This window comes from Orycteropus afer, unplaced genomic scaffold (genome assembly GCF_000298275.1).
Source record: "Orycteropus afer afer isolate SDZICR_OR568_19922 unplaced genomic scaffold, OryAfe1.0 scaffold00235, whole genome shotgun sequence".
In the NCBI taxonomy this organism is placed as follows: domain Eukaryota; kingdom Metazoa; phylum Chordata; class Mammalia; order Tubulidentata; family Orycteropodidae; genus Orycteropus; species Orycteropus afer.
This window is the reverse complement of record NW_006921822.1, coordinates 2,292,299-2,317,127: the sequence shown is the minus strand read 5'-3', so window position 1 is coordinate 2,317,127 and position 24,829 is coordinate 2,292,299. Positions and strand designations below refer to the sequence as shown.

The 24,829-nt window shown below is 41.6% G+C and overlaps 1 protein-coding gene across 1 annotated transcript in view; it reads left to right on the top strand.

Moving 5' to 3' along the window:
- The window catches only part of PPEF2 (protein phosphatase with EF-hand domain 2), a 56,449-nt gene that overhangs the window by 10,340 nt on the left and 21,280 nt on the right, over nt 1-24,829 (top strand). Inside the window, exons 4-10 of the mRNA XM_007949029.1 lie at nt 2,097-2,272; nt 4,996-5,110; nt 8,614-8,660; nt 9,857-10,023; nt 10,667-10,703; nt 10,801-10,950; nt 20,492-20,878. Of these exons, the coding sequence (XP_007947220.1) occupies nt 2,097-2,272; nt 4,996-5,110; nt 8,614-8,660; nt 9,857-10,023; nt 10,667-10,703; nt 10,801-10,950; nt 20,492-20,878 (1,079 nt within the window). The remainder of the gene's footprint in view (nt 1-2,096; nt 2,273-4,995; nt 5,111-8,613; nt 8,661-9,856; nt 10,024-10,666; nt 10,704-10,800; nt 10,951-20,491; nt 20,879-24,829) is intronic.

Genomic DNA, 24,829 nt, shown 5'->3' with positions numbered 1-24,829 from the left:
GACTGTGATGGAGTTCCTGTGGGCCCAGAAGGTAGGTGGGAGTGGGGATGGCCACACCTCTGTTCACCGAGCGGGTGTAGGGTGTAGTAACAAGAAGAATGTCGTACCTTTTCAGTCTTGCAGGCCCTGAGTGTCCTTCGGGTTGCTGGAAAGCAGAACGTGTTCTTAAGCCCCAGAAATCTGCGAAAGCGCTGTCTCTTTGAATATCCAAAGTAGTCAAGCCTCTTTTTAAACCTTCAAAATGGTGGTGCCCTCTGGACCAGCAAAAGTCCACAGCTCAGCCCACCTTTCTCTTCATCTTCTCCGTTTGTTCCCCAGCCACCGTGCATAGTCCTCCATGCAGTCGCTGGCTAGCAGGGTGATTTTTAGGTTAATTCTTAAGTCCTACCACCACAGGAATCTGTGAGAATGCTGTCTCTTTAAATACCCAAATTAGTCAAGCCACTTTTTAAACCTACAAAATGGCGGCACCCTCCGGACCTTCAAAAGTCCACAGCTCGGCCCACCTTTCTCTACACCTTCTCTGTTTGTTTCCCAGCCACTGTGCACAGTCCTCTGTGCAGACCCTGGCTAGCAGGGTGATTTTTGGGTTAATTCTTAGGTCCTACCACCACTCAGGAATCTCCAAGCCGTGTCGTCTATGCCATCAGGGTTGCTCAGGTCACTGCCAGACTGCAGCTCCGTGTGTCTCTTTTTTTGGTATTTTCACACAAATTCTTCTGCTAGTTGGGGTTTAGTCCACTTTTGTATCCTTCCCTTCAAGGCTCAGGGGTCCAAGATTATCTTCTGTGTCTGTGTTAATTGGTTTCCTTTTTCTTTGTTGAAGAGGGTCTGTGCAGTCCTTCTGCCTAGTCCTCCATGTTGCCGGAACTCCATCTCCATCATTCTTTCTGTCTCTCTGTGTCTCTTCTCTTTTAAAAGAATACCCCCTCGGATTGGATTATGACCACGTTACTCCAGTATAAGGAGCCCTGGTGGTGCAACAGTTTGCTAACCTAAGGGCTGGGGGTTCAAACTCACCCAGTGGCTCTGTGGAAAAAAGACCTGGTGATATGCTCCCATAAGGATTACAGTCTAGAAAACCCTATGGAGCAATTCTCTGTCACGTGGGGTTGCAATGAATCAGAACTGACTTACCAACATCTAAGAACAACTACTGCAGTATGACTTCATGCTGACTGATAACATTTTCAAAGGCCCTATTTCCAAACAAAGTACCAGGGGTTAGGACTGCAAGATATCTTTTGGGAGGGACACAATCCATAACAGCTACCAAGCCAGCTGCTCAATATGACTGGGAAATAGTGCAAATCAAGAGCCTCATCAACCCACCTGAGGGCCAAGGAAACTGGGGTCTTTATATTTAACTCTTCAGAGCCATTGGTTGAATGCTGCTGGGGGTGGGAGCTTGTTGTTGTTGTTGTTATGGGCCATCAAGTCAGACCTGATTCATAGTGACCCCTCCTTGGGTTTTCGAGGCAGTATCACTATGGAAGTAGATTGGCCAACCTTCCTTCTGAGGAGTGGCTGGTGGGTTTGAACCAGCCTTCTGGTTAGCAGTGAAGTGCCTTAGGCACTATGCTACCAGAGCTCCTGGGGGTGGGGGCAGGACTGTTAATTCCATAGCACTTCTAGTCTGCCACACCTGGCCTTCTGCAGCCTTCAGGCTAAAGATGCAGAGGCTGACAGTTGGAAATTGCCTGAAGGGCACTGAAGGACATCCATTATGTTCAGCATGTGCACTATAAATACCTATAATTTTTTTCTTTTTTCCATTATGGCTTTTCCCTTTCCTCCTGCATACAGACATAGGTCTGCAAATTTCTGTACTTTCTAAATCTGACTGATATTGATCTTTTAAAATAAAAGTAGAATAGATATTATTAGCTAGTGCTTTTATTGACATCAAAGCATAACAAAGTCCTTCTGCTCATCCTTACCTGCTATCATTTCCCTCTTTCCCTTTCCTTTGTTGGAGCCAATGCCACACAGGCAAGGTCCCTCTTCAACTACTGTCCAGTGCTCTACTGTTCTTTATTGCCCAGTGGACTGCATGTCTGGATCATAAGCTGTCCCATCTTTTCTGTCCTGACCAGGGGAGTTCCTGAACCGCATGTTCACTGAAGAGAGATTCCCCAAAGACTCTGAGATGGAGAAATGCAATGACTATGACTCCATAGAGGTACCAGCCAATTACACAGGGCCACATCTCTCTTTCCCACTCCTTCCGGACCACGCAACTGCCCTAGTTGAAGCTTTCAGACTGAAACAAGTAAGCTCCCTTGGGGAACGTGGGAATCTAGGTCACTACCAACTCCACGTAGTGCATAGAGGGGGACAAAACTGGAGCAATGGCCCAGGATTAAAGTTTTTCATGTCATCTGTCCACTATGGAGAGATTCCATTTCCTCTCTGCTCAGCCAGGCCAATCAGCTGTTTTTTTAAATCACTGGAAAACTTCTAATCATGTAGTCTCTAATTGTTAATTCACATCACAGATAATACTGAGCACTGCATTGTGCAAGCACTGGGGAGATAGCAATGAACCAAATAGGCACAATCCCTGCCCTTATGGGGCTGCCATTGTAATGAGAAAACAGATAAGAAATAGCAAATTTAAAAAAAAAATAGCAAATTAAAACAAATAAGGAAATTATGTAGTGTATTTAGAAGGTGATGTTGTTGTCGTTGTTATGTGCCGTCGAGTCACCCCCGACTCATAGCAACTTCTCCTTGGGTTTCCGAGGCAGTATCACTATGGAAGTAGATTGCCCCATCTTCCTTCCGAGGAGTGGCTGGTGGGTTTGAACCACCAGCCTTCTGGTTAGCAGTCAAGTGCCTTAGGCACTATGCTACCAGAGCTCCTTTAGAAGGTAATAAGAGCTATAAAAAAGAATAAACTAAGTTGTGAGTGAGGGAGATAGCAATTTTATAAAGAGTGGTTCAGGAAGTCATCCCTGAGAAGGTGATTTCTGAGTCAAGGCTGAAGTCTGAGGGAATGGGTCCTGTGGGTATCTGAGGGAAGAGTGTCTCAGGCAGAGGTTACAAACACAGAGGCCCTGAGGCAACAACTTGCTTGACCTGCTCCTGGACAACAGCACAGACAGTGTAGCTGGAGAGGAGGGAACCAGGGGAGAGTAGCAGGAGATAGAGGCAGAGAGGTGACAGAGATGGACTCATTCTTCTGAAAGAGATGGGAAGATGGTGGACACTAAGCACAGGAGTGTTGTAATCTAGCTTGCTTTTTTTTTTTTTTTTTTAATTGTGATTTGGGTGAGAGTTTACAGAGCAAATTCACTTTCCATACAGCAGTTCACATATACTTTGTCTCATGACATTGACTACAATTTACCACAAAGGCAACAGCTCCCCTCCCACTTCCTCCCCATAGTTACCTCTTCCCTGTGTCCTTCCCTCCATACACTCCTGCCCTCTAAGCTGGCTCCCTGTGCATACACAGCCCTTCTTTCTCCCATGATTTTTCTCTCCACGGAGTGTATCTACCTTCTAGCTTGCTTTTTAAAAGAGTCATTCTGTGGAATAGTATGCAATACTAAATAATAATATAGAATCTGCAAAACGCCACATAATATGGATGAACTTGGAGGATGTTATGCTGAGTGAAATAAGTCAATCACAGAAGGACAAATACTGTATTAGTTCATTATTGTAAGAAGTCAAGGAAAAGTTTATATATGGAAGGAAATTTTCTTTGTTGGTTACCAGGGGTGGGAAGGGAGGGGAGGGAACACTGCAAAAATAAAATAAAATAAAGAATAATTCTGGTTGCTGGTTAAGAGTCTAGGGGGCAGGGAGACCAGTCAGGAGACTGCTGCAATAGTCCAGGTGAAAGATGATGGTAGCTTGAAACCCTGGTGGCTGAAAGATGATGGTAGCTTGAAACCCTGAGACATGACATGATGAAAAGTGGTCAGATCCTAGCTCAAAGCGAGACACGGCCCTCCACCCAGCCACACGAAGATATTAAGATAATTAACTACAGGAAAAACTCTGATGATATTTTCTCGTAATGTCAGAATCACTCAGTACCATCAACATCCATGAACTTATTTATAGCTCACTGAAGTAATTGTGTTTCCCCCAAGCTAAGTCAAGGTAGAGTTTATAGAGTGGATGGAAAAGAGGACGTTAGTTCAGTACTGAAACCAAAAAACCAAACTCACTGCCATTGAGTTGATTCTGACTCAGTGACCCCCTTTGGGTTTACAAGGCTGTAAATCTTTACCTAAGCAGACCACCCCATCTTTCTTCTACTGAGTCACTGGTGGGTTCAAAGCACCAACCTTTTTGTTTAGCAGCCAAATGCCTTAACAACTATGCCAGAAGAGCTCCTTAGTTCAGTACTTAGGAGAAGGACAAATGGGGAGGCTGAAAAACTGAAAAAAAGGCAGAAGATGGTGAAAAAGAAAGGAACATTGAGTAGGGTCTCAGAAGCAGTTCACTAGGGTTACTATTTTTTTTTTTTTTTAAATAGTTTTAGCTTATTTTTAGTTATGTACGAGAGCTCTATGAGTTGGGTCCGATGGCATATAACAACAACAACAGGAGCTCTGGTGGTGTAGTGTCTAAGGCATTTGATTGCTAACCAGAAAGCTGGTGGTTCAAATCCACCAGCCACTCCTCAGAAGGAAGGTTGGGCAATCTACTTCTATAGTGATACCACCTCGGAAAACCAAGGACAGGCCATGATGAGTTGGATACGACTTGATGGTAGTGAGTTTTAGTTTTTTTTAAAAATCTGTCTACATACCCATCTATTTATTTATTTAATTGTGGTAAATATATAAGGAAACAAACCATTTGCCATTTTAACATTACTAACATGTACAATTCAGTGACTAATTACATTTATCATGTTGTTCAATCACCTTAGGGTCTTGAGTGACTGGGGTCATTAAGCAATAAAGGTGAGGCCCATCTTCCCTCATAAACATCAGTGTTGTTTTGTTCCTTCCCTACTCTTCCTCCTAGTAGCAGCTCCATGCTCGCTATGTCCTGAATCTTTTGCATGAAACCAGGAAGCACCTCAGACAGCTGCCAAACATCAACAGGGTCTCAACCTGTTACAGCGAGGAGATCACAGTGTGTGGTAAGGTCTGGTCAGAAATGGGCTTGTATCCTAGACACAAACAAGAAAACCCTGCCTGTGGTTGGGGGAAGAGAAAAAGTCAGACTAGAGGGAAAGATGATGACAGCTTGAACATGCAAGTTTCATCCCAGCAAATGCATAGAATTTAAATACTGTATGTTTAAACAAATAACATGTTTGTATACTAGCCGCTCCCGCCCTTTCCCCTCCAGATATTTTCATAAGAGCCTGTGGCCCCCCCCCCCCTTTTTAAATGAAATGTTCCTGTGAAAAAATCAGCACAGCACCTTTAGAAAAATACCACCCAGGGAGAGGGAGCAGCTGGCAAGCAAATGTAAAAGATGTATGTTATTTGCATAAGAATATGGTATTTGTTCTATATTTACTTAAGAGATTGTGTGGTGAAGAACATACAGAGAAGGAGGACCCAGCCTGGTTTTGTTTTTCCAAGCAAATCAGATTTGACCTCAAATTCATGCTTTCCATTCAGGAGAACTAAAGCCCTAGATGATGCAAACAGTTTAGCTCAGCTGCTAACCAAAAGGTTGCTGGTGTGAGTCCACCCAGACACGCCTTGGAAGAAAGTCCTGGTGATCTACTTTAGAAAACTCAGCCATAGAAAACCCTGTGGAACACTGTTCTATTCTGACACTCACGGGGCTGCCATGAGTCAGAGGTGATGTGATGGCAACCGGTAGTGGTGATGGTTCCCTTTTTAGAAGACAGTTTGTTTATTCTTACTTGAGCAAGCCCAACACCAAGCAAATTATTTCTTCTGTTCACATATATCCTTCCAGAGAAAACTCCTGTCGATGACAATTTTCTCCATCACCTTATGTTTTCAGTGATGTTTAAACGTCCATAGACTGATGCCCCCAGAGTAGGGAGGCTGCAGTACACCAAGGATTGCAAATTGGCACTTCTAGGGTGGCATTAAAAATAAACGTTACTGTTGAATCAACTCGGACTCATGTTGTATTGTTAAGTGTCATTGGATTGGCTCTGACTCATAGAGACCCTATGTACAACAGAATGAAACACTGGCCAGTGGGACTTATGGCAACCCCATATACGTCAGAGTAGAGCTGTGCTCCAGAGGGTTTTTAATGGCTGAGTTTTTGGAAGTAGACCACCAGGTCTTTCTTCAGAGGCATTTCTATGGGATTCCAACCATCAACTTTTTGGTTAGAAATCTGAGTATTAACCATTCGCACCACCCAGGGAGTCTGTTCTGGTTTCCTAGACCTGCTCTGATAAGAATATATGCCACAAATGGGATGGCTCAAACAAACAGGAGTTAGTTCTCTTACAATTCAGGAGGGTAGAAGTCCGAGTTCAAAGTGCCAGGTGCTAGGGGCTGTGTGAAAGCCCCTCAACCTTGGGCTTCAGCCCTGCCTCTTGCTCCTGGCCCACTGAAGCTAGAGGCTCAGGCAGCTACTGGCTGCTAAGGCTAACAAGCCCAAGGTTGACAAATAAAATGGCACAGTCCCGATGTTATCAAACCACACGGCACGCCATTAATTCAAGTCCATTGAAAGTCCCAAGGTTGGCAGAACATGGCAGGCTGCCGAACAATGACACGGCTACATGCAGGGTTCAAGCATGCTGTAAGCTAGAGACCATTCCCAAAGCTGTTTCTTATATACAGGAAGCAGACCACATACCCAAAGCAGCTACTCAGCTGTTCCAGTAGATTCCACCATGGAGTTAATTACCAATCTCACCATGGGGAATAACTACATTCATCTGCCCAGCCACTTAACCAGGCCTAGCCAAGTAGACACACAAACGTAACCACCACAGACTCCACTGAAAAAAAAACAAAAAAACTCACTGGCACTGAGTCTATTTGACTCATAGTGACCCCTCCTTGGGTTTCCAAGGCAATATCACTACAGATTTGGGTCTGACTCGATGGCACATAACAACAACAATAATCACTATGGAAGTAGATTGCCCAGTCTTCCTTCCGAGGAATGGCTGGTGGGTTTGAACCACCAGCCTTCTGGTTAGTAGTCAAATGCTTTAGGCACTATGTATGGCACTAGAGCTCAATATAGACTATAAATATATTCTGTTTGCCCCACAGTGTTCTTAAATTTTAAATTATTTTCCAACATTGAGAATTGGAGGATTTCATATTAAAATGCAGACTTCCAACTTCTCTTGAAAATTCTGGCAATACTGGTCCATGTTCCTGTGTGGCAACATTTGGTTACAAGTGAAGAACAGCTTCTCCTTGGTTGTGGTTGTTGGTAGGTGCTGTCGAGCCAGTTCCAACTCATAGTACAACAAAATGAAACGCTGCCTGGTCCTGCACCATTATCGCAATCATTGCTACGTTTGAGCCCATTGTTGCAGCCACTGTGTTAGCACATCTCACTAAGGGTCTTCCTCTTTTCTGCTGACTCTCTACTTTACCAAACATGATGTCCTTCTCTAGGAAACGGTCTCTCCTGATAACACGACTGAAGTAGGTGAGAGGAGCATTGTGGCTGTACTTCTTCCAAGACAGAGTTTTTTGTTCTTCTAGCAGTCTATGGTATATTCAATATTCTTTTTCAACACCATAATTCAAAGACATCAATTGTTCGATCTTCCTTATTCATTATCTAGCTTTTGCATGCATATGAGGCAATTGAAAATATCATGGCTTGGGTCTGGTGCACCTTAGTCTTCAAAATGACATCTTTGCTCTTTGACACTTTAAAAGGGTCATTTGCAACAGATTTGTCCAATGCAATATGCTATTTGATTTCTTGACTAATGCTTCCACGGGTGTTGATTGTGGATCCAAGTAAAATGAAATCTTTGACAACTTCAATCTTTTCTGTATATATTGTGATGTTGCTTATTGATCCAGTTGTGAGGATTTTTGTTTTCTTTATGTTGAAGTGTAATCCATACTGAAGGCTGTAGTCTTTGATCTTCATCAATAATTGCTTCAAGTCCTCTTTGCTTTTAGGAAGCAAGATTGTGTAATCTGCTTCTTGAAGGTTGTTAATGGGTCTTCCTCCAATTCTGATACTGTGTTCTTCTTCATATAGTCCAGCTTCTCAGATTATCTGCTCAGCATCCAGATTGAATTAGAGTCATGAAAGGATACAACCCTGATATACACCCTTACTGATTTTAAACCATGCAGTATTCCCTTTTTCTTTTTAAATGGGGTAAAATCTCTCAAGTTTCCATCTGAATTTGTAACCCTGCATTATTCTGTTCCATCTTGCCTCAGTAAAAATACAGGCCATTTGCTGTTTATGGTAAAATAAACAGTAAATGTGCAGAAATATGCAGAAAATATTGTGCTTCCAAAAAAATATGCTTTCTAAAAAATTGACAATGAATGCAATAAGACATATTAACATGTGCCTCTATCTTACATGAAAATGAATAACTGTTTCTCAACTTTTTCAGGTTTTTCAGTGTATTTTCCTTCTCATAGTAAATAAGAAAACAGTGATAAGCTGTTCAGAACTGATACTTTGTTTTGTCTTCGTTAGGAGATTTACATGGCCAGTTGGATGACTTAATATTTATATTTTATAAGGTATGAATGTTCAAATTTAGTTTCTTTTTTGCTCTGGGACTTAATTTAGAAATTCAAATAATGTATCTATTAAATAAATGCTTAAGTATTGCTTGGATTTCAAAGATATTATTACAACCTATATAGCAAATACATAACATAAAAGTCAGCACTGCCTCGTATTCTAGTATATTTTCGAAAACTGTTTAACAGATATGAGATCTAGGTTAATAAGCAGAAGGCATCATTTCTAAGCTGCTGATTTTCTTTTTTCTCAAACACATAAATGGATTATTATCCAAGTGACCTAAAATTATTTTCATATCCATTTTTAGTTGTAAAATGTAGAGCATGTAGCAAAACATATGAACATAAAAATAATATTTTATTATTGTAAAACTACTTTAGAGAGAATAATAGTGCAGTGGTTAAAGTACTTGGCTGCTAACCAAAAAGTTGGCAGTTTGAATCCACCAGCCACTCTGCGGGAGAAAGATGAAGCAGTCTGTTTCCATTAAGACTTACAGACTTGGAAATCCTATGGGGCACTATGAGTACTATGAGTCAGAATTGACTTAATGACGATGAGTTTGGTTTTGAGTTTGTTAATATAACTTTAAGGAGCCCTGGTGGTCCAGTGGTTAAGTGCTTGGCTGCTAAGAGAAATGTCAGTGGTTTGAATCTACCAGCTGTTCTGGAGGAGAAAGATGTGGCAGTCTGTTACTATAATGATTACACTCTGGAAACCCTATGAGGCAGTTCTGCTCCTCTGTTCTTTAGGATCGGTATGAGTCTGAATCAACTTGATGGCAATAGGAATATTACTTTATGTCTATTGTGCACTTCTCAAACCATTTTCCCGTGTGTGATCTTGTTTAATTCTGAGGAATCTATAGCAGCTAATGTTATTCTTGCTAGTTAAAGGCAGTGTGGTCAGGACTTAAAATTGGCCTTCAGATCACAAGTTCAGTGCTCTTTGTGCCACACTGCAAAATTTTGGTTTTTTATGAAGCACAACATCTCATAACCTCAGCTTGGCTAGACAGGCAATCTAAGACGAGTAGGAAATATTTCTATCTTTTATTGACATTTTGAAGGAGACCCAGAAAACACAGAATAGGTATTAGACCAGATGTGACAGTCAGATGTGAACTGGCTTTAACCAGATTTCCTATTCCATTGTGGACTCCTGTTTGGCTTATTTTCTTGATGGGAAGAATGGCCTTCCGTCGCCAGAGCGGGCCTACGTGTTCAACGGTGACTTTGTGGATCGAGGCAAGGATTCAGTAGAGATCCTGATGGTTCTCTTTGCCTTCATGTTGGTTTACCCAAAAGAGTTCCATCTTAATCGAGGAAACCATGAGGACCATATGGTGAACTTACGGTACAAAAATCATCCTTAGTATTTGATGTTTGCTCATAGTGATTGTAAAAATTTATTTCTCCACAGCACTGGTAGCACAGTGCTTAAGGCATCTGACTGCTAACCAGAAGGTTGATGGTTCAAATCCACCAGCCACTCTGTGTAAGGAAGGCTGGGCAATCTACTTCTGTAAGGATTTACTGCCTCAGAGACCCAATGGGGGTCTCTATGAGTCAGAATCAACTTGATGGCAGTGTGTTTGGTTTGGTTTGGTTTTTAAAGAAAATTTTTAATTTTTTAAAGTAGAATACAAATATATCAACATTAAAGAAAAAGATTTAAATTTTTTTACACATTATTCTACTATTCCAATAAAACTGCTTAATATTTTCCTACATTATCTATACTTATAGAAAAAGTAGGAAGTTCAGATAGGCAAAAGGAAAAAAATAGATAATATCCCATAATTTCTCTACCCAGAGATAATGTCATTATTGTAAACATTTTTGTGATTAGTCATAGTTTTGGGTGATTATTCTTCAGACCCTTTTCTATATATTTAAATACATATATAGAGAGAATATGTATCTTTAATAAAATATGATCATGTCATAACTATTGTCATTATATTTATTTTAATATCTATTTTTGCTTCTAAATCTAGATATGGCTTCACCAAGGAAGTGATGTATAAATATAAGGTACACTGCTTTTCAAAGAAAAAATTTCTCTTAGTTCAAATACATTAATTAAACTATTTGAAACTTAACATCATGTTAATATATTTTTTTTTTCCAGATACATGGAAAGAAAATACTGAAAACACTGCAAGATGTTTTCTGTTGGCTTCCGCTGGCCACTCTGGTTGATGAGAAAGTCCTGATTCTTCATGGTGGTGTATCAGATGTGACTGACCTGGAACTTCTAGCTAAACTGGACAGGCACAAGGTATTTTTTAAAAAATATATTTTTTTGAAATATAATTTATGTACAGTGAAACACACAAAACTAAAGTGACATGAGTCAATGCATTTTTTTTTTTCAGTGTTCCCTCCCTTCCCCCGCCTCCCATCCCTGGTAACCAACAAAGAAACTTTCCTTCCATACATAAACCTTTCCTGACTTTTTGTAACAATGAACTAATACTATATTTGTCCTTCTGTGATTGATTTATTTCACTCAGCATACTGTCCTCCAAGTTCATCCATGCTATGTGGTATTTTACAGATTCGACATTATTCTTTAGTGTTGTGTAGTATTCCATTGTGTATATGTACCATAGTTTAGTTATCCATTCTTCTGTTGATGGGAACCTAGGTTGTTTCCATCTTTTTTGCTATTGTAAATAGTGCAGTGATGAACATGAGTGTGCATATACCTATTCTTGTCCTGGCTCTCACTTCTTTAGGCTATATACCTAGTAATGGGATTGCTGGGTCAAATGGTATTTCTAATTCCAGCTTTTTAAGGAATTGCCATACTGCTTTCCCCAGTGGTTGTATCATTTTACAGTCCCACTAGCAGTGTCTGAGAGTCCCAATCACTCCATATCCTCCCCAGCACAGGCACAATATATTGACTGAGGAATAAAACAATGCAAAATTCACTATCATGTCCAGTTTCCCTGACAACATGAAATAAATTTCATCTTGTATCTGACTTTAGTTGACTGATACTAGCTGCTAGGAATGTAGAGGATTGAGAATTCCCATCTGGACTCAGGGGGCAAGTGTGTTGTGATCAGTCAGTGATGTCTGCCATGCATATGATAGTAAGGAATGGCCACTAGTACCATGTATTTGTCACCCTTGACCTAGATAATTCTAACCACTACTTCTCAATTATTGTCACATGAAAAGCCTACATTTCCCAAATAATTTATAACATCTTCAATTAAACTCAAATGTGTATTAAATACCTACTATGTACAGGAAAGTTGCTATGAGCAGATACAAAGATGAAGATAAATTTTAATTAAATTTAACATATATGTTTTCAGTGCTTATTTTATGCAAGGGAGATACTGGGAGAGATACAAAGATGGCCTGGAGATGGTGCCTGCCCAAAGGGAATTTTTCATCCTCTAGGGGTGAGAGGTTGGGGAAATGTGAGACAGATATATTATTCCCAAATACCGATGTCTCAATTTTCTGTTTCATTTTCGAAGTGGAAACCTAGAAAGCAAAAAAATCTGTTTTCTTACAGTTGAATGATAACTTTTGGCCTCTGTATTCTAATGGCTCACCCCACGCAGGAATCCCTGCTATAACATCCTTGCCAGCATTTGCCCATACACTTCCAAAGACAGGGAGGTCATTGCCATACAAGCCAATCTATTTCATTTCCAGGCAACTGTAACTGATGTCAAAGTCTGTGTTAGATGATATATAAAGATCATGGCTATAGAGTCAGAGAGACTTGGATTTGAATCTTAGAATATATAGTTCTTGGCTGATATGGCAGTTTTGTACCATTAGGTTGTTCAGGGACCCAGACTTCTTATGCCTTGTCACTCTGCCACCCCTAGGGTGTCATCCTATGCCCTCCTTTGTATGGCTTAAGATAGCTTGTCACAACATGTGGGTTCCAAGCAATAGGATAGAGGCAGGATGGGAAGAAGAGTATATCTACCCTTAAAGATAGAATTTAATCTTTAAAAAAACAAAGTGTATATATATCTCTGCACTCATCCTATTGGTCAAAAAGTGATTACATACTTGCTGGAAGGGAGACTGATAATGCAGTTTTTTTTTTTTTTTTTTTATGATTGGCCATGTGCCCAACAAAAATCCTGGGTTTCTGTACCTGCAAGAGAAGAGAGTGAATCAAATTTTGGGTGAATAGTACTCTTTGCCACATATATTCGAGTATGGAATTTTTTCCTTTATTCCCCTATGTAGGTATGGTAAATGGTTAACCCATGGCCAATGATGTCAGATAGAAATGGATAAATGGTTTTGCTATTTATAGATTTGTGACCTTTGACCATTTATTTAATTTTTGTAACAGGGATATGAATAACTATATCATACAGATGTGAGAATTAAATAAAAAGATATGTGCACATGCCTTATAAAATTTGTAGTCGATAAATGGAAATTATACTGATAAGGTTTTGCTGAAGTGATAGAAAATTCCAAATAACAGTGGCTTAATGTTTATTTCTTTTTCATGTAAATAAAGAGCTGGAATAGTGATGTCTCAAAGGTGTTAGGGACTCAGACTCCGCTATCTTGCTGCTCCACCATGTATGTCCTGGTCTAAGATGGCTGCTTGAGCTCTAGCCATCAAGCCCACATTCTAGCCAGCAGCAATTAGGATGAGTAGAAGAAAGGCATGGGTCTTCCCTTTTAAGATGTTTGTTGTTGTTGTTGTTATGTGCCGTCGAGTCGGACCCGACTCATAGCGACCCCTCCTTGGGTTTCCGAGGCAGTATCACTACAGAAGTAGATTGCTCCATCCTCCTTCCGAGGAGTGGCTGGTGGGTTTGAACCACCAGCCTTCTGGTTAGCAGTCAAGTACCTTTAGGCACTACGCTACCAGAGCTCCTGTACGTTGTTCAGTTACACACAAAATTTATTTCCATAACTAATGAATTGACCAGAATTTAGTCATACATACAAACTTAGCTGAAAGGGAGATTGGAAAATATAGTCTTCATTCTGGGTCAAGTAAGAATCAGAGGTTCCATTATTAAAGAAGAAGGGTAGGCAGATGTTATGGTAGCAACACTCTCTCTTGATCTGCCCCTTCGGCTCCCAGGTTTCCATGCACACCCTTCTTCTTATCCTCAGCACATGCTCATTTCCTCCCTAAAGGTAAACTACCCTCAAGTCTCATGCAGTAATTGCATCTACCTCAAAGTCCAAGGTTTCTGGACTCAAGTCCTGTCTATTAGATATGGACATAGCTTATTGTGGTCTGATAACTAAAAGGCAAATTATGTGTCCCCGCATAAGAAATTCAGTGTTGGAAGAGGGAAAAGATAATTCTTGGGGGGGTAGGCTGGTTTAGGGCTGATCTGCAACATTTTCAATGACTCTCCCCCCCCCCAAAAAATATATATATATATATATTTTTACAAATTGCTTTCTCTACATCTCCACACTCCCAACCCTTTCATATTGCTGAAGTCAGTGTGGCACCCAAGAGCTCAAAAATGAGTTCTTTTTTCTTGATCAGTTCTCCATGTCCTGCACCTCATTTTTCCCCCCTTTTTACTTCTACATAATTGCATCTTGGTGTTTCTCACAAACTTTCAGTTCAAACATCTGTTCAGCTCTGTCTGTGCCTGGAGGTAGAGACAGTAGGTCATGGTAGAACAGATGATATTATGCAAAGAATCACATTCAATTTTCTAGACATAAGAGAAATAGGAAATTTGGAAAAGAGTTGTAAAGAACAGCTTATTTTCTGTGGCTTAGCAAAGCTCCAGAGAGGGGTGTTTGTACTAATTTGTACAGAGTCCAGGAAACATGTGGGAAGGGTGTATAGAGAACTATGGGCTTTGGAGTCAGACTATCTGAATCCAGTCCTGGTACAGTCTCAGTGAGGTAAGTGGTGGTTCAGTGGTAGAATTCTTGTCTTCCTTGCTAAAGACCCAGATGCTATTTCTAACCAGGGCACTTCAAGTGCAGCCCAAACCCATCTGTCAGGGAAGCCTTGTGTGTTTCTATGATGTTGAACAGGTTTCAGCAGAGTTTGCAGACTAAGACAGACTAGGAAGAAATGCTGGATGTTCTGCTTCTGAAAAAATCAATCAGTCAAACTCCTATGGATCCCAACAGTCAATCCCATTGTGCATGAGGTTGCCATGAGTTGAGGGCCAACTCACTGACAGCTAACAACAACAATAACACTCTTAATATTTCTGTGACTCAATTTTCTTATTTTATGGCATAATGGAGTGTGCAAAGACCTGGAGTTAGAAAGCCAAAAGAGAAGAATACACTCAGCTTTTCTCAAACTGAAAGAACTGAAGAAAAAGTCAAGCCTCATATTGCAATATTGAAGGATTCTATGGGCAAAATATTCAATAATGCAGGAAGCATCAAAAGAAGATTGAAGGAATATGCAGAGTCACTGTACCAAAAAGAATTGGTCAGTGTTCAACTATCTCAGGAGGTGGCATATAATCAAGAACCAATGGCACGGAAGGAAGAAATCCTAGCTGCACAGAAGGAATTGGTGAAAAACAAAGCTCCAGGAATTAACAGAATACCCACTGAGATGTTTCAACAAATGGATGCAGCACTGAAGGCACTCACTTATTTATGCCAAGAAATTTGGAAGACAGCTACCTGGCCAGTCGACTGGAAGAGATCTATATATGGGGCCATTCCAAAGAAAGATGATCCAATGGAATGTGGAAATCATCAAACAATGTCATTAATATCACATATAAGTAAAATTTTGCTGAAGATAATTTTAAAAACAGTTGCAGCAGTCTATACACAGAAAACATCCAGAGATTCAAGCTGGATTCTGAAGAGGACATGGAACAAGGGATATCACTGCTGATGTCAGATGGATCTTGGCTGAAAACAAAGAATACCAGAAAGGTGTTTACCTATGTTATATTGACTATGCAAAGGCATTCAACTATGGATCATAACAAATTACGGATAACATTGTGAGGGATGGGAATTCCAGACCTACTTGTGCTTATGAGGAACCTGTACATAGACCAAGAGGCTGTTATTCAAACAGAACAAGGCATTACTGCATGGTTTAAAATCAGGAAGGGTGTGCATCAGGGTTGTATCCTTTCACCATACTTATTCAATCTGTATGCTGAGCAAATAATGTGAGAAGCTGGACTATATGAAGAAGAATGCTGCATCAGGATCAAAGGAAGACTCATTAACAACCTGCAATATGCAGATGACACAACCTTGCTTACGGAAAGTGAAGATGACTTGAAGCACTTACTGATGAAGATCAAAGACTGTAGTCTTTGGTATGGATTACACCTCGACATAAAGAAGACAAAAATCCTCACAACTGGATTAATATGCAACATTAAGATAAATGGAGAAAAGACTGACATTGTCAGGACTTTTATTTTACTTGGATCTGCAATCAATACTGATGGAAATGGCTGTCAAGAGATTAGATGTTGTATTACACTGGGCTAATTTCCTGCAAAAGACCTCTTTGAAGTGTTAAGGAGCAAAGACATCACTTTGAAGATTTAGGTGTGCCTACCCCAAGCCACGGTATTTCAATTGTCTCATATGCATGTGAAAGCTGGGCAATAAGTAAGGAAGACCAAAGAAGACTTGATGCCTTTGTTTTGAGATATTGGGGAAGAATATTGAACATACCATGGACTGCCAAAAGAACAAACATATCTGCCCTGGAAGAAGTGCAGCCAGAGTGTTCCTTAGAAGCAAGAATTGCTAGACTTCATCTCACCTACTTTGGTCATGTTGTCAGAAGGAACCAGTCCCTGGAAAAGGACATCATGATTGGAAAAACAGATGGTCAGCCAAAGAGGGCAAGACTCTCTACCAGATGGATTGACATAGTAACTGCAGTGATGGGCTCAAGTATAGCAAGGATTGCATGGATGGTGCAGTACAGGACAGTGTTTTGTTCTATTGCACCTAGGGTTGCTAAGAGTTGGAACCTGCTAGATGGCACCTAACAATAAAAATATGTCTATAAGGATGCTATCTCATGGGGGTGGTGTGAGGGTTAATCAATTCATGTAAAGTGCCTAGAATAGTATCTGACATTTGAAAAGGGCACAATAAATACTAGTTTTATTCTCCTTAATTATTAAAGTTAGGGATGTCTCTTGGGGAAGATAATAATGTCCTTCAAAAAAATTACCTGAGAGTAGAAAGAGGTGGGATTAGTAGGCTGACAACATCAAGAGTTGACATGGAGAAAAGGTAGTGGTTATGAGTCAGTTCAGAGTTAATTTCTTGACCTTTTACTCTTAGTATTCAGACTGGAATTGCCTAGGAAGTAATTAGCACTTCCAATGTTAGAGACTATCCTTTGTTCTGTTTTCATTTTGTATAGATTCCTCTTCTACATCATTCAGGCTATGCTGACCCTTTCTGCTCTGGGTGTCTTTTGTTCTTGCCCTAAGCCAGTCTACACTGGGACATGGCTTTCTTTCTTTCTCTCTCTTTTTAAACTTTTTATTGTGATTTGAATGAAAATTTACAGAACAAATCAGTTTCCTTTTCAATCATTCATACACATTTTGTTTCTTGTCATTTACTACAGTGCCCACAATGTAACATCATGCACCCTACTTCCTCCTTGCGTTCTCTGTTTCCATTTTTCCTTCCTTGCTGTCCCTTCCTGCCTTCTGAATTTTGTCCTTGGGCAAGTATACTGCCCTTTTGATCTTGAATGGTTTATTGTTCTAAGGAGTTCCTACCTCCCTCATGTTATTGTTTGTCTTATAGACCTGTGTACTGTTTGGCTGAACACTGAGCCAAGGGGGTAAGTTCAGTTCCAGGCTTGAAGGGTGACTAAGAGACATAGTCTTGAGGGTTTCAGCAGTCTCTTTCTGACCAGTGAGCTTGATCTTTTTTTTTTTTTTTTTAATTAATGAGTTTTGTTCCACATTTTTCTCCCACTCTATCCAGGATCTTCTAATCTGATCTCTTTCAAAGCAATTGGTAGTGGTAGTGGGGCACTATCTAGTTCTTCTGGTCTCAGGGTTGTGAAAGCTGAGGTTCACATGGTCCCTTAGTCCTTTGAATGTTTCTATGCATCTCTGATTTTCTTCATTCTTCTTAGCTCTAGATGGGGAGAGACCAATAATTGCACCTAGATGGCTGCTCATAATCTTTTAAGATCCCAGTTGTTACTCACCAAATTAGGATGTAGAACATCTTCTTTGTGGACTCTGTTGTGTCACTTGAACTTGAGATTGTGTTCCTGACACTCTAGTCCCAAAGACTTGTTCCCTTAAGATGTTTGGTTATGGCTGAGAAGTTTTCATAACTTTGTCCCCTGTGTGCTCTACTGTATTCATGGATATATTTGCAGCATATGTAAATATGTATGTAGAAATGTCCTCTGTCAAACCTATATATATTCCTGAGTGTATTTTCATTTGCCTTGTCACACCTGTTCAGCTTGCATGTCTATAGATCCACTCACAGATTATTGTTATTACTGTTATTGCAGGATTGTGTTTGTAACCTTTGATGCCTTTAACTCATATGCTCCTCCCAGTGTCATCTTTGCCTTGATCACTTTTTGCTGACCTCTTCTTTAGTGTATATTGCCTTCCCCTTCACTGAAGTTAATATGTGTCTACCCTCTAGGTAGTGGTTTACCCTCCTTTCCCCTCTTATTCCTCATGTCCATCAAAGAATGTTTCTTTCTGTGTAAATCTTTTCTTGACTTTTTACAGTAATGATCTCATATAATATTTGTCCATTCATGATTGACTAATTTCACTCAGTATAATGTCCTCTAGGTTCATCCATGTTATGAGGTGTTTCACAGATTGATCATTATTCTTTAACATTGTGTAGTATTCTATTGTGTGGCTAATAGAGCTCTGGTAGCTTGTTGTTGTTGTTGTTATGTGCCGTCGAGTCGGCCCCGACTCATAGCGACCCCTCCTTGGGTTTCCGAGGCAGTATCACTACGGAAGTAGGATTGCCCAACCTTCCTTCCGAGGAGTGGCTGGTGGGTTTGAACCGCCAGCCGTCTGGTTAGCAGGCAAAGTGTCTTAGCCACTATGCTACCAGAGCTCTGGTAGCTTAGGCAAGAAAAATATTTTCCTGAAGGGGTACCCTTTTCCCCTTACTTGGCCTCCTTCCTCAACAGAACAACCTGTTGGTAGGATACCCTGACACTTTCTGTGATGTACGGTTAAGTGTTGCTTCCCTTATGATAAGAGTCAAAGTTTTCCTATTAAAGCATTTCTCAATCACTAACTACATTTCTTCTCCTCTGCTTTAGCATCTGTGGATCAACAGTGTTGTATCAGTTAAGTCAATAAGGGCTTGCCTTTTGAGATAGTTGCTCTTTCCCATTCATGTCTAAAAATCACTAGCCACTCAGGTTAGTGTTTCTCAAATTTTATGAGAATAGAAATTATTTGAAAGACCAAGTTTTTTTTTTAATGTCCAAATTATAATAGATCAGTGATGTTGTTATTGCTATTTGCCACTGAGTCAGCTCTAGTTCATAGTGACCTTATGTATAACAGAACATAAGGTTGTCCAGTCCCATGCCCTCGTCACAGTCACTGGTATGCCTGAGCTCCTTGGGTAGCCACCATGTCAGTCCGTCTCATGGAGCGTTTCCTTTGCTTGCACTGATCCTCTACTTTACCATGATGTCCTTTTGTGTGTGTGTGTGTGCGTGTGTGATTTGGGTGAAGATTTACAGAGCAAATTCACTTTCCATACAGCGGTTCACATACACTTTGTCTCATGACATTGACCACAGTTTACCACAATGCAACAGCTCCCCTCCCACTTCCTCCCCATAGTTACCTCTTCCCAGTGTCCATCCCTCCATGCACTCCTGCCCCCTGAGCTGTCTCCCTGTGCATAAGCAGCCCTTCTTTCTTCCATGATTGTTCTCTCCAAAGAGTCTATCTACCTGAGGTAAATGTTCAACTCATATGCCTGTATTTTGTTTGGCTGGAAACCACGGATGTGTGTTCAATTCTAGACCTGAAGGGCAGCTAGGGGCCATAGTCTCAATGGTTCCACCAGGCTCTATTGGACCAGCAAACCTGGTCCCCCCCCTTTTCTTTTCTCCAAATGATTTTGAGTTTTGTTCCACATTGTTCTCCCTCTCTATACCATGATGTCCTTTTCTGATGATGTGTCCAAAGTAAGCAAGTTGAAGTCTCTCCAGCTTCACTTCTAAGGAACATTTTGGTTGTATTTTTTCTATGACTGATTTGTTCATTCTTTTCACAGATCAATAAAAAATAAAATAAATATCAAATATTAGAAAAATGAAAATAAAATACATACAAAATAAAAGCCCTCAAGAGGAACCAAGAGTTAAAAAAAAAAAAAAAAGATCAAATCTCTTTTCATATTGATTCAGTTTTTAGTTCCGTAGCAACCCCCCCTCCCCATTTGCTGTTAAATTGATTCTGACTCATGGAATTGGAGAACCACTCCATGGGTTTTTGTTTTGTATTTTTACTGTAATCTTTACAGAAGTTGATCTCTAGGCCTTTCTTCTGCAGTGCTACTGGGTGGGTTCGAACTGCCAACTTTTAGGTTAGTAATCCAACACAAATCGCTTGTACCTCCCAGGAACCATCAGATTGCTATAAGACTTTCTGAGGGCTTACTCTGAAGTTCTGAACTTATCTTTCCACGGACCAGGCACATACAATTCATAGACCAGCACTTGTCTATTGACACAGTGAGAGTAGCACCCAATGGATGTCAAAGTGGTACTAAAAAATACAAAACGAAACAAAACAAAAACACTACAGTTTCATCCAAGGATATGTATCTTTTCTGGACATTTTTAGATTGTTTCCACCATGAGGTGCAAAATGAGAAAGGAGAGTGAGAAACAGACAGAGGATAAGAGAAAAGCCAACCATTTGAGCTCTCCAGGGAGACCTGCTCCATGGTTTCTACCCCAAAGCCAGTCTCTCCCCTCTTCGCCCCTGCACCTTAGTTCTCACAAAGCCCACAGAGCTGGACGCTCCTCCAGCATTCCTTGCAGCACTTCTCTGGACCGGAAAGAGCTCTGCCGACGAGTGCGGCGCTCTGTGGACCTGGAGCTGGAGAGATGCTGGCAGCAGGCAGGCTTCCCAGTGATCCAGGAGAAGGAGGAGCCTTTGCTCTTCACGGCAGAGGTAGACTCGGATGCTGGAGAGTTTCTGGAGCCCACGCAGGAGGAGTGGAAGCAGGTGGGTTGTGGCTAGACACTACTTCCTAGAATTTGGTTGCCATTCAAACCAAAGTCACTCCGGTGACTCATAGCAACCCCTCCTTGGGTTTCCCAGCCAGTATCACTATGGAAGTAGATTGCCTAGTCTTCCTTCCCAGGAGTGGCTAGTGGGTTTGAAGCTCCATCCTCCCGGTTAGCAGTCTGCCTTAGGCACTTGCACCTAGATGGCTGCTCACAAGCTTTTAAGATCCCAGTTGTTACTCACCAAATTAGGATGTAGACCATTTTCTCTGTGGACTCTGCTGTCCACGAAGAGCCACCAGAGCTCCCAAGGAAGAACAAAAATAATTTTTTATTTTTTTTTTTTAAGTGATCAAATACCCTTTTATGTCAATTCAGAATATGTTTTGGGGCTCCTCTTTCTCTCTCTTGCTCCCTGGGGTTAGAACACCCCATAAGGATATTAACAACAACAACAACAAAACCCACAATTGCTGTGGAGTCATTCCTGACTCATGGTGACTCCATGTGTGTCAGACTAGAACTGTACTGCATAGGGTTTCCAAATGGCTGATTTTTTTCTGAAGCAGAGCGCCAGGACTTACTTCTGCAGTGCCTCTGGGTGGACTCCAATATCCATCCTTTCAGTTAGCAGCTGAGCTCTTAACCATTTGCACTTCCCAGGGGCTCCAGAAAGATACAGCATTGCCTACTGACTCATGGGGTTGCTGGGAAGTGCAAATGGTTAACACACTTGGCTACTAACCAAAAGATTGGTGGTTTGAGTCCACCCCGAGGTGCTTCAGAAGAAAGTCCTGGTGATCTACTTCAGAAAAATGAATCTCTGGGTAGCACAAATGGTTGAGCTTGACTACTAACTGAAAGATTGGTGGTTCAAACCCACTCAGAGGCCCTCAAAAGACAGCCCTGGAGCTCTGCCTCCAAAAGGTCACAGCCTTGAAAACCCTATGGAGCAGTTCTACTCTGCACACGTGGGGTTGCCATGAGTCAGAATCAACTTGACAACAATTATTGTTTCTTGACAATAGGGTAGTGTCTAAATTGCTAGAAAAATTGCTCAGCTCTTTTGCAAATTCTTTAAAAGTTCTCAAATTACTTTAAGAAATAAAATGTCAGATTGTACTTCCCAGGACCACATGAATGTTTCATGAGACACTGTCATGCCAGTCCCCAGCACTGCTGGCTTTTCTGGGGCAAATGTGCCAGAGCCTAGAGTACTGACTGGGGTAACTAAAAGTTGCAACCAAAGCAGTTCCCTTTTTTTTTTTTTTTTTCCCCAAAAACCTGTTTTACTTATCGAGCTTACACATGAGATTTACCTTTAAGAAAGTATTCCACCATTTAACTAAAAAAGGAGAGAAAACAGTGTGGGGAGGAGAAACAACAAGGAACTGGGCAGAAAAAAACATCATCATCTGTCTGCCTCGTGCTCTTAAATTGCAGTTGGCAGTCACATCGCTTGAGTGTTATTCTGGGAAACGTTTTTTTCCTAACATAACATGCAGAACCTTTAGAAATGGAAGGGCAGTTGGATTATGTTAACTGTTCTTCTTTGCTTCTACCTACTTTGGATTTGTTGTTGTTGTTATGTACCGTAGAGTCGCACGCGACTCATAGTGACCCCTCCTTGGGTTTCCCAGGCAGTATCACTACGGAAGTAGATTGCCCCATCTTCCTTCCGAGGAGTGGCTGGTGGGTTTGAACCGCCAAACTTCTGGTTAGCAGTCAAGTGCCTTAGGCACTATGCTACCAGAGCTCCCTAACACATACATTGTTGTTGTTGTTGTTGTTATGTGCCGTCGAGTCAATCCCGACTCATAGCGACATACATAGTCATCAAAAAATGAGAGATCTCCCAAACTTTGATATAACCATTAACGTTTGTTGCTTTGGAACCATAATGAACTCTTTCTAAAGTTGCAAACGTTTTCCTTAGGCATTTGTGGTGGAGAGGGGAAGGAAGGCCTGGGGGGGGGGGTTGGTCCTGGACGAATGAGGACAGGAATTAATGGTTTATGAAAATGAGTAAGCTTCTGACGTGTAGCAAACGTTTTATAAAGTTTGGAAAATCTGCATCTCTTAAGAAATGGCAGACTCCCTCAACTTAAGACGAGCGGAGAGAACATGCTACTACTATAAACTAAATTACAAGGATGCGGGAAAGAAACTAAAACAAAAACATTAGGCTGCCCCTCCTTTGGGGACGGTCCAGGCAAAGGCACAATCTGGAGTTGAAGGTTAACGGGATGGAGGTTAGCGGCACGCTGAGGTGGGTGGGGCCAGGGCAGGGACATGATCCCGAAGAGTGGGGCGACTGCAGGCGGCAGGGCATAGGACCCGGGCAGCTGCGCGGACGACTCTCCCTTGTCTCGCGTCCACTCACCAGGCCAGGCCCAGACATGTCCCCAGCGACAGCAGGCTCAGGCCTGTCCGGGGGTCCGCCCAGCCCCTGCCCCCACCGCCCCGGGCATCGGGGCACTTCCCGCCCTCGCTCCACTTCTGGGGCTCCGAGGACGCTGCCCAGGGCGCCGACTTCTTCCGGCTCTTCACCTCGAACATGTCTGCGGGCCCTGAGGGAGACAAACCCGAGACGGGGTGGTTTCTTCACCCTGAGGGAACGGGACGTGGCCACTTTTGCCTCCTCCCGAAGCTGCGGATTTGTTGTTGTTGTTGTTGTTATGTGCCTTCCAGTCGGACCCGACTCATAGCGACTCCTTCTTGAGTTTCCGAGGCAGTATCACTACGGAAGTAGATTGCCCCATCTTTCTTCCGGGGAGTGGCTGGTGGGTTTGAACCGCCAGCCTTCTGGTTAGCAGTCAAGTGCCTTAGACACTATGCTACCAGAGCTCCCAAATTCAGATTTCTTCAGTTGCAAGGAACTGAAACTAATTAAACTGGCTAATGGAGCTCTGGTAGTAGGTGACTAAGGCACTTGACTGCTAACCAGAAGGCTGGCGGTTCAAACCCACCAGCCACTGCTCGGAAGGAAGATGGGGCAATCTACTTCCGTAGTGATACTGCCTTGGAAACCCAAGAAGGGGTCGCTATGAGTCAGGTCTGACTCAACGGCACATAACAACAACAATGCAAAAAAAAAAAAAAAAGGAACCCTGGTGGCACTGCAGTTAGGCAGTTAAATATTCAGCCACTAACTGAAAGGTGGGCAGTTTGAAACCACTCAGCAGGTCTGCTCCCATAACCCTAGAAAACCTAACCCTAGAAAACCTAATGGGTTAGCTCTACTCTGTCTCAAAGGATTACTATGAATTGAAAATAGACTCAGTGGCACCAAACAACAAGAAGCAAAAAGGCATAAAAACAAAAACAACCTAGAAAACAGTGACAAAATAACAATTTATTGGCTCATAGAGCTGGAAAGTCCAGGGGCAGTTCAGCTTTAGGCGTGACTTGGGTCTTGATTGACGCATAAGAATTCAGTCTTTCTCTGCTTCTCAGTTCTGCCCTTGTCTCTGTTTACTTCCTTCCCAGGCCATCTGTCCTGAGGTAGAGATTTTGTAGCATCTCCAGGCTTACTGCCTAGCAGTTCAGCAGCCCCAGCAGGCCTCTTCCCCAAAAGTTTCAGCAAAATGCTAGAAATGGAAAGTCATTGGATTGGCAAGGGTCATATGCCCATCTTTGAACCACTGTAGCCAAAGGAATAAGATGCTCTGCTTGCCCAGGCCTGGGTTATAGACCCACCTCCAAGGATGACCTATCCTTACTTGAATAGCATAGATTGATAATAGGGTGAGATATTTCCCTGAAGAAAATTGAAATTTTATTTTATATAAAAATGGATAGCAAAATAAATAAGCAAACAAAAATAAAGACTCCGCCTTTTAATGTTAGTTGAGAAAATCCCTGGAAATGGATCTAATGGGCTAGGCTTGGCCGTTTGCCTGCCCCATGTCCAATCATTGTGTCTTCCTGTAACCCATTGCCATAGAAT